The sequence below is a fragment of the Channa argus genome, chromosome 14 (assembly GCF_033026475.1).
Source record: "Channa argus isolate prfri chromosome 14, Channa argus male v1.0, whole genome shotgun sequence".
In the NCBI taxonomy this organism is placed as follows: domain Eukaryota; kingdom Metazoa; phylum Chordata; class Actinopteri; order Anabantiformes; family Channidae; genus Channa; species Channa argus.
Genome location: NC_090210.1, coordinates 13944083 through 13957239, shown reverse-complemented (window position 1 = coordinate 13957239; position 13157 = coordinate 13944083). Strand labels below are relative to the sequence as shown.

Sequence of the window (13157 nt, the reverse complement as noted above, 5' to 3'; positions counted from 1 at the left end):
ACATTGTTCTGGATGATTTTAAAATTAGCAGATTAATTGGGGCTCAGTCATTGCAAACAAACATTGTCATTCAATTCGAAAAGATAAAGACCATACAGAGTTAAAGTCTTTTTTCTTCTAGAGTAAATAATATTGGGACACATTCGGGCACTCCAGGAAAATCATTAAGGTGAAAACCATTGCTTATGTGTATGACCTTCAAGTCCTCAGTCACATGGGTCCTGGAGTACTTTGGAAAACTGTTGTCACTCATAACAGACTGTCCACTGCTGCCGCTTGAAACTCTAATACATAAGGAGCCACACATCAATTCTGTGCAGAAATGTGGCCAAGTGCTCTGGGCCTATAAGGTTAGGTCTGATGAATTGAATGACAGTGTACAGGTGTTCATGTGGTCAGTCCATGTTAAACTGGTTTTCAGGAAAATATTATGGATTTCAGGTTCCAAATTTGCTTACATTTACAAAATAAAATTAAGTTGGCCATGAAAAAATTACCTCAGACAAACAATAGTAGATCAAATTTAATTTAGACTGACCAGCCCTAACACAAAATGGAGCCGAGCAAATGTTATATTTTAGTGTTTGTCACACAGTCCAAGGCAGATATTTGGTTGTGCACCAGACGTAAATTACCATAGAATTGTCTGATTATCAGGACGTTACAGGATAAAGCTGATGAACCGCTATTCTAGAATAAACAAATTCTATGTGTAATTCAGACAAAAATTGTTGTTAATGCGTAGGTTTACAGTGCCTGTTGCTTCACAGACTACACCGTTGTTCTCTAATTCAGATACAGTATATCGTTGGCTGTCTATTTCGTAATCACCTGTTGTCGCTACTCTCCATGTAAAAAGACTTTGCCCCTCTGTTGTGCGTCATAAGCTGTCCCAAAGCGGTCGACTAAATTGTCTGCACCATTAAGGCAGCCAGTAGGGCCAGGGGGAATTTCACAGGTTATCTTTATACTGAAGGATGGCATGCCGAAAGACAATAAAAAGGCAACAACTGAGGGGTATGACCAATTTATAAAAATGCCAATTCATTTTAAACAGTACAGTAATATCCTAATTCTGATATGTCATCCTATTTGGTAGATGTATATGCAATAATATTCAGTGACTGAAATAGAAAACTCTCTTGTTAAAACTCATGAGCCCTACATAGGCTGCTTTTTGAAGTTCAAAAGAGCCCACTCACTTAAACTCAAGTGCACTTGAAAGTGTGCTAGAGAGACAGGGTACAAAATGTTTTGATTTGCAATTTTTCAATTACCAAATGTACCACATAATGTGATGCAAACTTTTAAGGCTTTGATCCATAGACTATACTCAAACTATTGGACATGGATAATGCAGGGGTGGTAGTGGTGTTGGTCTGATGGTGCTGGTGTGGTGCTGCTGGAGCATAGAACCTGCAGGCTTAGTAACTTTTTTTTTCTCCAGGTGAGGGTAAAGGTTGACATAATCTGGTTGGAATTTACATTTTACCATTACATTTTTTTAAAGCAAAAAGAACCTTTTATACAACCAATGAACTATTCTAAAGAGCAAGCTGCAATAAAACTTCAAAAGTTGTAACATAAATAAAGCTTTATTTAATTTGCTTAGCGAACTACTCAGCTAACTAAATAGCGTTGTCTAAGCAAATTTAATTATAAAACATTTAAACTGCCAAATCTGACTTCACAGTATGGGAAACTGTTGCTAACGTTTATCAGTCCTCTAAATCAACATCATATCTGTAAGACGTTTATTTAAAAAAAAATCCTTTACAAAATAGATTTTAGTGGAGGGTCTACTCAATGCAGCTCCATCGTTACTGCAGCAGTCCAGCTTTTTAAAATTTGAGGCCTGCAGATAGGGACATAGGATATCTGGACATACACCTCTAACCATCTTAATATTGTTTTATTTTTCCTGTGTAAACTTTATCGATTAATGAACAAACAGAACATATCCAGGAAGCTGACAAAGACCAAAAAAACCCCCCCAAATACATAAAAATTAACATTCAAAGTTTAAACCATCAAAATCTCATAAATTAAATATTTTAACAACTTTGGGGTTTTTAGAATATCTCATACGTTCAAAAGAGCTTTTCTTGTAATCACAAAATCATGAAAGAATGTCTTTAAAAGTGAAACAACATACAGTGTTAATGTAAGGAAGGCAAACTTAACCATAAACAATATAATAATGCTATAAACCATCATAATAATGCTTATTTCTCAAATGGTACAAATGTTCTTTTATCATCAGAAGTAACAAAAAAATGTATTTAAGAAAATGCTACATTAAAATAATAAAAATAAGCCTTGATAAATGAATTAAAAATAAACTATAATTAATTTCTAAATGTTGATGAAAAAAAATTATGTTCCTCATTTTGCCATTTAAAATAATAATAAAATATGTGTACATTAAATTATTTATATTTTAAATGTGCATGCCCAGTAGCCTCACTCAAAACAGAACTCTTCCACTACTTTTATGCACTTAAATGCACTTGCATCTCATGAAATGGAAACATTTCTTCACGTAGTACAACCCCTGTATTCTGTTTCATTCTGTTACTTCTTTTGAACTGGGATTGTACTTTGCTTTATTGTTTAGTCTTTGACTTAGTACCTTAGTCACTTTCGATAAAATGACTAAATCTGAATAAATTATAATATTCCTTAGTGTATTTACAGTAAGTTTGTTTGGATTTTTACAGCCTAATGACGATGAGTATTTGAGCTTGTTACAGCTTTCAAATGCTTATACCACACTTGAAACCAGCTAATGAGGAAATAATATGTGAACCCCTATAACAAATGTTTAAGTGTTACACTAAATTAATTTGAATGTTAAGGTTCAAATTGACTATTTCTATTAAGATGCATTTAAAAATAAAAGAGATGAGAACCAGCGTCGTAAACTACAAAACATTTTATAAATGAATTTAAACTGGTTCCATGTTAACCAGCTAAAGTGCTGCTTAGCAAGCTTTGCAACTTTATCGAAGTTTAATAATGTAAAATGTAAAAATCTGCCAATTACAGGAGCAGACGTTTCGAAGACCTTCGCACAATGGTCAAATAATGAACATCATATTCATCCATGCACTGGATTCTACAACATTAATACTGTACATATTTCTATTTTCGATTTCACCACTGTCTTCAAACTTCAAATAAACATCAAAATAGAGTTCACTCCGTATTAAAATGCAGTACATTAGTAAACAGATGTAAATGTAGAGCAAATAATGCAACTGTGACACAACTTGACCTTTTTGCTCATCTTTTTTATTTCATGATTAATATCCACATCACTGGTTAACAATTAATCACAATGAACATCTCTTTCATACCAAATAATCAGAATTGAAGGGGGAGATGAGCTCTAACTAATACGACAGATGCCTCTAACAACCAGCAGTTTGTTATCTGCATGTTCTTGCTATAGTGCCGTGCCCTACAGAATAATACAGCACACTACAGTGAACCCACTTCACAGGACTGGAAAGTAGATTCTTTTGCGTGTTTCCTTTCAGTTTGTAATGACTGGACATGTGGCTGGAATCACACACCATAGTAAACAAGTACAGGAGAGCTAAGTAAAAATATACCCAAAATACAAGACTTAAAGAGGACACTATAGTTTAACAAACGACAATTAAACAGGTGGAATGTGTTTTTTACTGGGCCGGAGAGAAAGCTACTTTTCAGTGCTGTGATGCTGACAAGCAAGCCCCTGTAGGTGGGAGACACAGCCATGGACTCCAGATGCATATCTACCAACACTTTCTTTTCTTAATCTTTCCCCAAGTACACATTTTGTCTCTCTTTTTTAAAATTGGTCAAACTTCTTTGTTCCGTATTAGTTACTTATCTAATGTTTTATCACACTGCAAACAGGTTTAAATTTTTACCATTAATTTTATTACTTGCTATTGATACCAAGAGGATGATTTGGTCTGACTTTACTTCGCTCAGTCTGGTGTTGGTAGGTATGTCGAGGTGTTTCTATAGGAGCTTTCTAATACAGAACATAATTTCTACCACATGCCCATTAGTCTAATCAGGGGAAGGGCGGAAGAGGTGGAAGATAGGGCCGAGCAGTGTGTGTCATGTGAAGTGGAATCCAATCAAACTGAACTTGGTCAACCAATTTTAAAGTACTAGTTATTCTTCTGCGTTTCCGGCTTTTCTGTCAGGATTCTTCTGTAAGTTATACATGTGACAAGACCTAATACGACACACACTGCCAACCTTCCTGCCCACTCATTCGAATCCAGTAAACAGCGTTTCCATGTGTGATCTATCTTATGAAACAGAACAAAGCTTGTACATAAATTCATAATCTTGCACCTTGAATACATTTTAAAAACATTCTTGAAACTTCAGCAGCCCTTTTTTTGTTGGAAAAAAGGCAGAGACTGAAAAAAGAAAAAGTACACTTTTTCTTTCCTATGCTTTCAATGTTATAATAATATCATAATTAACAGTAACATGTTTATGAACATAAAAGCTTATCTGTCAACACCCTGTAAGAACTCTTTTTCGAATTTTTTTTGTTTGATTTTTATTTATTTGAGTTACTTAAGGAGTCATAAAAACATGGGGACAGCGAATTACAGTGTGGGACATAAGAGTGAATCTGGTTTTACTTTTTGTCCAAGCTGCAAAGATGTAACTATAACTTCATCCCTAATTACTGTACACTGGTTCCAAAAGCATAAACCTAAACCTTTTCATGTCTTATGTGTATGTCAAACTTAAATGTTTGGGATACGATAGCCCAGGTCACCAACAAAACATCTAAAGGAAAGATTGTGACATTACCGCTACTGAATTGCTTTATCTGCTATTGGTTTAGCAAACATTATGTGAAATATAGCCTAATAACAATATCAATTTATATAGTTATGTATTGTATTTGCTCATAAATGATGACTTTAATCAATTTCAATTTGCCTTTTATGGTTGTAGTTTGGGGAGTACGTGTATAAAAATGAACTTACATTTACATTAAAATATCTCCAGACACAAGAGTTTTTTAGTCTCCTTGCTCCTTCTCCACTTCATCAGAACTTATAATAATGACAAACATTTTCTTAAACAATTTCTAAATGACCTGTAATATGTAATATATTGTTTTAATTTAAGTGCTACAATTGCTCTTGGCTGGTAGATAAATACATATGAATATGCAATATGAATATACCGGCGAAAACTGACTGAATCAATTTTGCAATTTAAGTCAAGGAACTGAAACGAATAAAGATTCACTTTTAGGTTTTTAGGGGCATTCTGATGACCTAGTTATTTAATGCTGAAGAAGGATGCAATAATAATTTATTGCTATGTGTTATTTATGAATAATTAAACTTCAATAAAAATATGTATTTTTAAAAATATGTATTTATAAATTCCATATTTTGCAGAATTTATTGGCATATGTATTTGAAAAAATAGATTACCAGTTGAAAGTGTTCGTTCAGTTTATTATCATTACTAGAATTCAGTCTTGTAAGATTCCGAAGCTATAAAGCAGATTCACAATGCAATGTCTATTTCCAAAGCTAGCTGTCTGGCTAACTTTACTCACTTCCTGCATAAACAAAACAGAAAATAAATCTGTCAGGAACTCCTAATTTTCATCAAATATAATCTCTGATTAATAGGTAATTGAATAAACTGCATAGATTTAGATGTCTCTCATTACCATGAAGTTACTGGAAGTTCTTCTTTTCATATTTTTAGCAGAATGCTGATTATTTAAACTACTAAACATATTTGGTGCTAAATGACTGAATTTCATTTATAGTATTTATGACATTTATCAGTTTCCATGCCAGTCATCTCGTAATTGATCAAATAAGGTGACCGTTCCTCAAACTTCAGAATGATCCTTTAAATGACAAGAAATTTGAAAGATGTAACTCTGAAGCTTGGGCAGAAAGTAAGAACCAGGAATGTTGACAGGAACAACATGAGGCAGACTGGTGAGTGTTAAACCATCCTAGTGAGCAGCACAACAGCAATGACCAAAGTTACACTAAAATCCACTAAGCTGACTAAAATAAAGTGCCATCAGCTCCTCTTATCATATGGAAACACACTCTTACACATTAAGACTACAACTTCTCTTTTGATACATCCAAACCACCGCCTATCCAAGTCCATTCATCCTTTTGTTGATCAATTCCTGAAGAATAATTCACATTGTTTCCACACATGATCTACACATTTGCCATGTGTCACATTGTATTTTTAGGCAACTCATGGGGATGATTTGGAGGGAACAGTACATTATTACATATGCCTACACAGTGCTTTTTGTTGTCTAATTTTATTTGATCAGTTGCTCTTTGATTATCCTAAGTTTATCTAACTACCAAGACAGTTTGTACCCAAAAGCACACATGTACAGTACACAGCTGACAAGGTTTTACCAATATATAGTTTTATATGACTTTAGTGAATCAAGAAATGAAGAAAGTGTGCAACACATCTGAGGGGAACTGTACATTTTCTATATGACTTTGATAGTATTTAGTGTTCCGGACACAATAATACAGTGTGGCCATCAAAGCTAGTTTAAATGAGAAGAGCTTGCAAAGCTATTGTAACTTTCTAATGGTGATGAACAATTTCCTAGTAGCCATTTTAGTCTTTAGGCCAGACTATCAGTGTTTCAGAGGCGAAGCAGCGCTCTCTACAGGATGGGAGTAGTAGTAACACTTCACGCATCTGACAACTACGGCAACATGCCACAAACACATGACTAATCCCCCATGGTTTCAGCAGAGACCATTACAGCCATAAATACATACAGTAGAACTGCAGTGGGTAGACAAGAGCTTCTACTTTGAGACGGCTGCTTCTATTCATTTATGCTGTGTGACACGTTACAATGCATTTGGTCTGTAAATCAAAGTCACATCACAGTGTTTGCTTTAATGGAACTGAAAATGCCAAAAGTGAATTTGGGTATTTTTTTTTTAAATAAAACAAAATGTAAAAGTAAAAATGAGTGTAAAAATGTTTAGACATTTGCATTATGCTAATTTAACCACTGATTAGGATTTTCTCTAAAACAAACTGGGCTACTACAGTACCATTAAATATAGTTCCATTGGTTAAAATGTGTATTTGTATTTTACAAGGACAAGTTTGCTCTTGAGACAGATAAACTAGATGGTCCCAACTATGCTTAAACACTGCTTTTATGGCATTTTGAAGCCGACCAGTTGCACTATTTCCTTTCATTGACAGCTCTTCATGCAAGTGAAGTCTGTCCTCTCCTGACATCCTGTTAACCTCTGTGGTCATTCCCTGTCTGCCCATCTTTCTATGTTTGTACATCAATTGTGTGGTTAAAAGGAGGCGATCAGAACTTTAGATCACTGTATTGCTGTCAAAGAACTGGAGTAAGACACAGGAAGAAGAAACAGACAAGCGGGAGGCAGGACAAGATGAGCCTATCATCAAAATGTCTGACATTGACTATGATAGGAACAACACACCGACACAGCTAATCATGTTTTAACTATATCAGCATAGACCACCCAAACACAATAAAGGTTTGGTTTCATTCTAGAACAGAGTAATGCTTTTATGAGCAGCTTAATTTAATATTTGTGGTGCTGTGAATCTTACTCTATTCTTGTTTATGTGCTGATTTATGTGTGTGTATGTGTGTGCATGCACACTAACAAGCATGAGTGTGTGTGTGTGTGTGTGTGTGTGTGTGTGTGTGTGTGTGTGTGTGTGTGTGTGTGTGTGTGTGTAAAATTAGCAAGTTTCAAAAAAAGGATTTAAAGATGAACCAACTAGTGGGAAGCACTAGAGAGTGTGTTCCTTGCAAGTGTCACATGCGCAAAAGGAGGAAGGTGCTGTCTGTCTGTCTCTCTGTAATAGCCACATGTGGACTTAAATACTAGACAAAGCTCAGACTGCCGGGGATCCCTCACAGGGGAGTTGAGCTGTATGAGGGGGACTGATGGACACACAACAGCCTGGGAATTTATTATGGTGTAGGCGAACGGAAAGGCAAGGTGGTTATTGGTGGATATTGTGCAAGTATGTCGCTTACAAGGTCACAACTTATGAGTGTGTGAGCCTATTTATAAATAACAGTTCACCCCTAAACAGATCTGTTGTATAAGGTGCTATGTTTTGTCATTTTTGTAAAAAATAGTTTAATCAACCAAGACTGAATGGTTGTGCAGTGCTTAAACACCCACAGTAATTTGTGCTAAGATCTAAAGTGTGATAGGTATTCCCTGATATATTCAAGATAGTGTATTACTGTGAAATTCATCTACACGTCTTTTCAAAAATATGCAGGGTAACCGTAATGTAAGGGTACCGCTAACACCCCAAGTAGAGAACAGGCTAATGCTAGTCGGTCACAACAGCTCTCTGAGCTATTTTCAGTTTTCTCCCACTGTTTACTGCCTCCTGGCATTTTGTGTGGTGATTGTATTCACTTAATTCAAAAAGACTTAAGGGAGAGGGGAGAAATGATCTAAGCTTCATAAGCACTATTATGTCATTGTTTTATAAGAATGAAACAATACATCTACTGAGGAGCAGTCTGTACTCTGACAGAGTAGGTTTAAATAAAAATTGATAAAAATCAGCAATGACAGCTTCTACCATGTCAGACTCTTAAGCTCTCTGATCCCTCAAAAGTCAGCACTGTAAGGATGGCTTGCTATTACACAACATCACAAATTCATGGTGCAAGATTTACCATAGGTGGGAAAATTTGCACATTTGTTTTATTTCTTTCATGTGAGCAACATGGCAAATTCACGGAAATAAAAAGAATTTGCCAGAAATGTTTACTATTGGAAGCGATGGTGTGGTCTACCATTTAAACAGCCAGAGGAAAAGTGCTACATACAGTTTACAGTGCACCACTGCTTTTATATTATTTGACTAAAAGGTGCAGAAGCTGGCAGTTTTACGCCAAGGGTTAATAGTTATCATACAGTGTAAAATACTCCTAGAATCACTGCTTCAAGATCAAACACTTTGATTTAAACTAAAAGAAAATATTTGGCTTCAGCATTCTTTTAGAGCCAAGGCTACTCAAGAAGCATAAGAGACTCCCGGTCACTCTATGCTTACCTTTCTCCATGATTCACTAATCATAAACTCATCTGCTTTGTTCCGCATAAGTACTGTCAGTTAATGTTTTTTTTTTGTTTTTTTTTAAAGTAACACATACATTTTCTGATACCCTAAAAAAATCTGCACTGCACATATTTGGATCCCTATCCCAACTTCTTTTCTCCATCAGATCTATCCTACTTTGCGTAAGCCTTTATTATCCTCACCAAGCCGAATGCATCATGACTTTAGTAGTCCAGAGATAAAGAAGCAATATTGTAATGCGTTTCGGAAAGAGGCAAACTGGTGCAGTGAAGAAGTGTTTCAGGGCTAACAGGGCATAGTCTGAGAATGGAGGTGGGGCATAAAGTAGAAGTAGCATAAGATGAGCATTGTGAAGGCTTGTAAAGGGACCAGAGTAAAGTCTCAGATCTCTGAGTATTCTGAGTGAAGGTGTTTGGGTCCTAAGTACAAGTGTTTGAAAAGTAGTTGGAATTATAGTTGAAATTATGTTATGAAAAACTTGGCTTTGCTCATTATACTAAATTCACCATTGACTATCATAGTGGATTTATTGCATTATAGTTGTTAGATTTGTGGTATTCTAAATCAGTGTTTATAAGGGAATTTTATAAGTCAAGAAGCTGGTGGAATCCCAAACAGAGAAATACAGACAAACAGCAAGTGCTCTTCTCTGTTGCTGGCAGGGCCAAATGTCAACCTAAGGGTGTTGCAAGGTCGAAGGTCGGGGTTGGTAGCAGGAAGCTGGTAGGCAAACCCCAGAGAAACACTGAAAGACGATCATTTAGCTCGGTGCTGCAGTGGGCGAGATGAAGGGCGGGTCCAGAGGGAAGTGACTGCGCCGTGATAGGTTGGTAGGTTTGATTGGTCTGTTGATTGGTAGGTCAGCAAGCGCCATGTGTGTCCCACCAAGATCTACATGTTCTCAATCTACACAGTGGATTGAGAACAAAGAATGATACCAACATAAAGAAAAAGGTTATAAAAAGAGAAAAAGTAATACCTAGAAAGGAGCAGATCATTTCTGACATAAAATGTTAGGAATCAGATGCTCTCTTAAGGCTGTCACTGTCTGTATTAGTTCTATACCCGTCTATACCTTCTTCTCATACCCATATCTCAATTCCAATACTGAAAAAATATTACAACACAAACCTAAGGATCAGGAAAAGTAGTAATGACACAACATGGAATTCAACAAAGAACATTATGAACTTTGGAAAATCTAAGAGAAAACCTGAAAATGCACTCAGGCTTATGTGATTTTCAACGAGACATAACTAATTATTCTGAATCAAAACACATTCTTGGTGGGGGCCTGTGCACTTCTGTCTACATTTCATAGTAATAGATGTGCCATGATTTTGATTATCAGTAACTACTTATTGAGCATACATTAATTATTTATAACTTGTGTTGTTTATCTACATACTTACATACTCCAAATTAGAATTTATCTTTGTCCTTAACCGCCTCCCCTAACTGAAAAAGATGGTTGAAGTTTGCTTCTCACAAAATAATTTTTTTGTTTATTACATTTGCTAACCTACTGCTCTTTAAAGTCAGTATGTCTGTTAGCATGGTGGTTTTCCAAGTTGAATGTGTTGACTTGTTCGGTTCGTGTCGGTTTGAAAAATCTTTTACAGATGGTCTTTGTGGATAATACTTTGATGCAATTTTAAAATTCAATTTTTTTAACGGCTCGGAATTGTGCAATATCATTCCTAATAAAATGTGGTTTAGTACTGTTTTTAATGACCTTTCTTGAAAATGCATACTGTGCAGATACCACCCATCCATTAATTAGCTTGGCAGAAGAAGGCTGCTGTTCCTCTGAACTCAGAGCATCTGGAGGCCAGATGCAAAGCCAGAGATGAATTTATCCACTAAGACTGGTTAATCTTAACTCTGTAGGTCTTGTCATAATTTTATTTAGTGGCAAATCATCTGTTGCCACTCTGCTTCATTAGTCACGTAGCAGTAAGTAGCTACACATACACACACCGACCTACTTATTGTCTTAATTGTCTCTGCAATTAAATAAATCCCCTGAAGAGCTACGGCCCGCTCACATATCAGCAATGTTACCTAAACCCAGTATGCCTGAATGACAAATCTTTTCAGTTTTTATTTTCTGATCTTAAGAAAGTTGCTGATATTTTTCAGTTAATGTGCTCTCGTGGTTATGGCTAGCAGGTTTTGAATAGTTTCCACTGAAAACTGGTGACAACACCTATATATCTTTGGATTTTTCCACTCACTGTATTGAACATGTGTTGAGTAATGTACATGGGAGTTACATTATGCATGGGTGGTAGAAGTACTCAGATTTTTCGTCATCGTAAACTGCATTTAAACCTTGCAATAATGTTAATAGGACAAGTGTAGGAACACTAAATAAAGGTGGCGGATTTTTGTAGTTTGTCATTTGGCTGTTTGTTTGTGTGTGTGTGTGTGTGTGTGTTTGTGTGTATGTTTACACCCACTTGTCTTAGCGATGCCTTTGTCTATGCTAAGGGGCTCCCTCATTCCATCTCCCCCAAAAGGAGCGTGCTCCTTCACCCCATTCTCTTTAGCAACACCTCCTGGTGCTGTTGCCTTAGCAACACCTGCTGGTCCTGTTGTGGGAGCGCCACTTGGGGGTGAAGGTGTTTTCTCCTCTGCTTTCTCCTCCTGCAGACAAATATAGACACAGAAGGGCAGGGGCAGGAGTGCACACACACACACACACACACACACACACACACACACACAGTATTTTAGTGTACTCTCATGCCGCCACACCACCTAGTGGTTTTGGCCAGTAAAAGCACAATGAGTCAGCATAACCACAGTAGGTAGTCGCTCATTGGTAATTAATGACTGTGTCATGTGTTAACCTTGTGTCCATTGGTCTGTCCGTTGCCTGGCCCCACATTGTCCAGAGATCCAATCTTAGACTTGGCCTTAATGTTTAGTTTATGGGACTCAATCTTTACATCACCACCTCCTACGGTAAAAAAGCATTAAACTAGAAGTAGAGTTTGAAAGAAGGAAAATCGTTAAACAAGAGAAAACATGTTGAAGTCAAACCTGGCTTGTATTTGATGTTGTCCTTGGAGCCGCATTTGGATGTCACCTTGCTCACGTCAACCTTCTTATTCAGGATCTGCACCTGGGGAAAAGGAAACATTTTGCTTTTTATAGTAACTCAAAGATGTTGCATTTAGGACACCATATTCAATAACCTCACTGTTCACTTAAAAATAGTCACTGTCATCCATTATCATGCACCTGGTGCATTTACAGAGAGGATGACATTTTGTACAATGCAATATGGTATGTAAGAAAATGGCATAGACACAACACAGCACTAACACAACAAACCTCTACTTAATATGCTTTATTCCCTACTTTCATCTGTGTTATCTGTGGTAAGGTGTCCTTTTGTTTCGTTAGGCTGGTAAAAGATGCACGATTTATTCAAGTACATCTGGACAGACTATAATAACAAAAGAAAGCAGGCAGTTGTCAGAGCGTTACCACATCATGAGAGCGTGCACTCAGAATCAGGGAGTAACCCTGAAGAGTTGGACACTAGTAGATTATAAACCCAAGGAAAGTGACAGAGACTCATAGACACCATTTGTGACCCTGTTACATTCATGACATACTAGATGAAACACACTAAACAAAAATGAAACAAACATAGATTTTTATTGATCAAAGTTAATAATTCTAAAAATCCTTGCTGATTTAAGTGAGTAAGATAGCACAATCAAACATGATTACATTATAAGAACAGACTAATTTTTTAGGTGCTATACTGTAACAAAACAACGACAAACCCCATGTCCAAGATGTTGGGTAGCTGTATAAAAGGACAGCAACAAATCTCTAAAAAGGTCAGAGAGGGGCAATAAAAGGCTGTAAAATTAAAACTAATGACCGTAATTTGCAACAGGTCAAATGATTTATATAAACAGAGCAGAAAAGATAAGCAATGTCTTTCACTAGTGAGGGCAAAGTCCATCACTCCATGA

General features: G+C 36.3%; 1 protein-coding gene across 5 annotated transcripts in view; it reads right to left on the bottom strand.

Moving 5' to 3' along the window:
* Window positions 1–3272: 3272 nt before the first annotated feature.
* map4l (microtubule associated protein 4 like) overlaps window positions 3273–13157 on the bottom strand; it is a 100233-nt gene continuing 90348 nt past the window's right edge. For all 5 annotated transcript variants that reach the window (XM_067473854.1, XM_067473851.1, XM_067473853.1 and 2 more), the window contains 4 exons: window positions 12208–12289; window positions 12015–12124; window positions 11622–11808; window positions 3273–10065 (listed from right to left, as the gene is read on the bottom strand). In XM_067473854.1, the coding sequence (XP_067329955.1) occupies window positions 10061–10065; window positions 11622–11808; window positions 12015–12124; window positions 12208–12289 (384 nt within the window). In that variant the 3' untranslated portion in view covers window positions 3273–10060. The remainder of the gene's footprint in view (window positions 10066–11621; window positions 11809–12014; window positions 12125–12207; window positions 12290–13157) is intronic.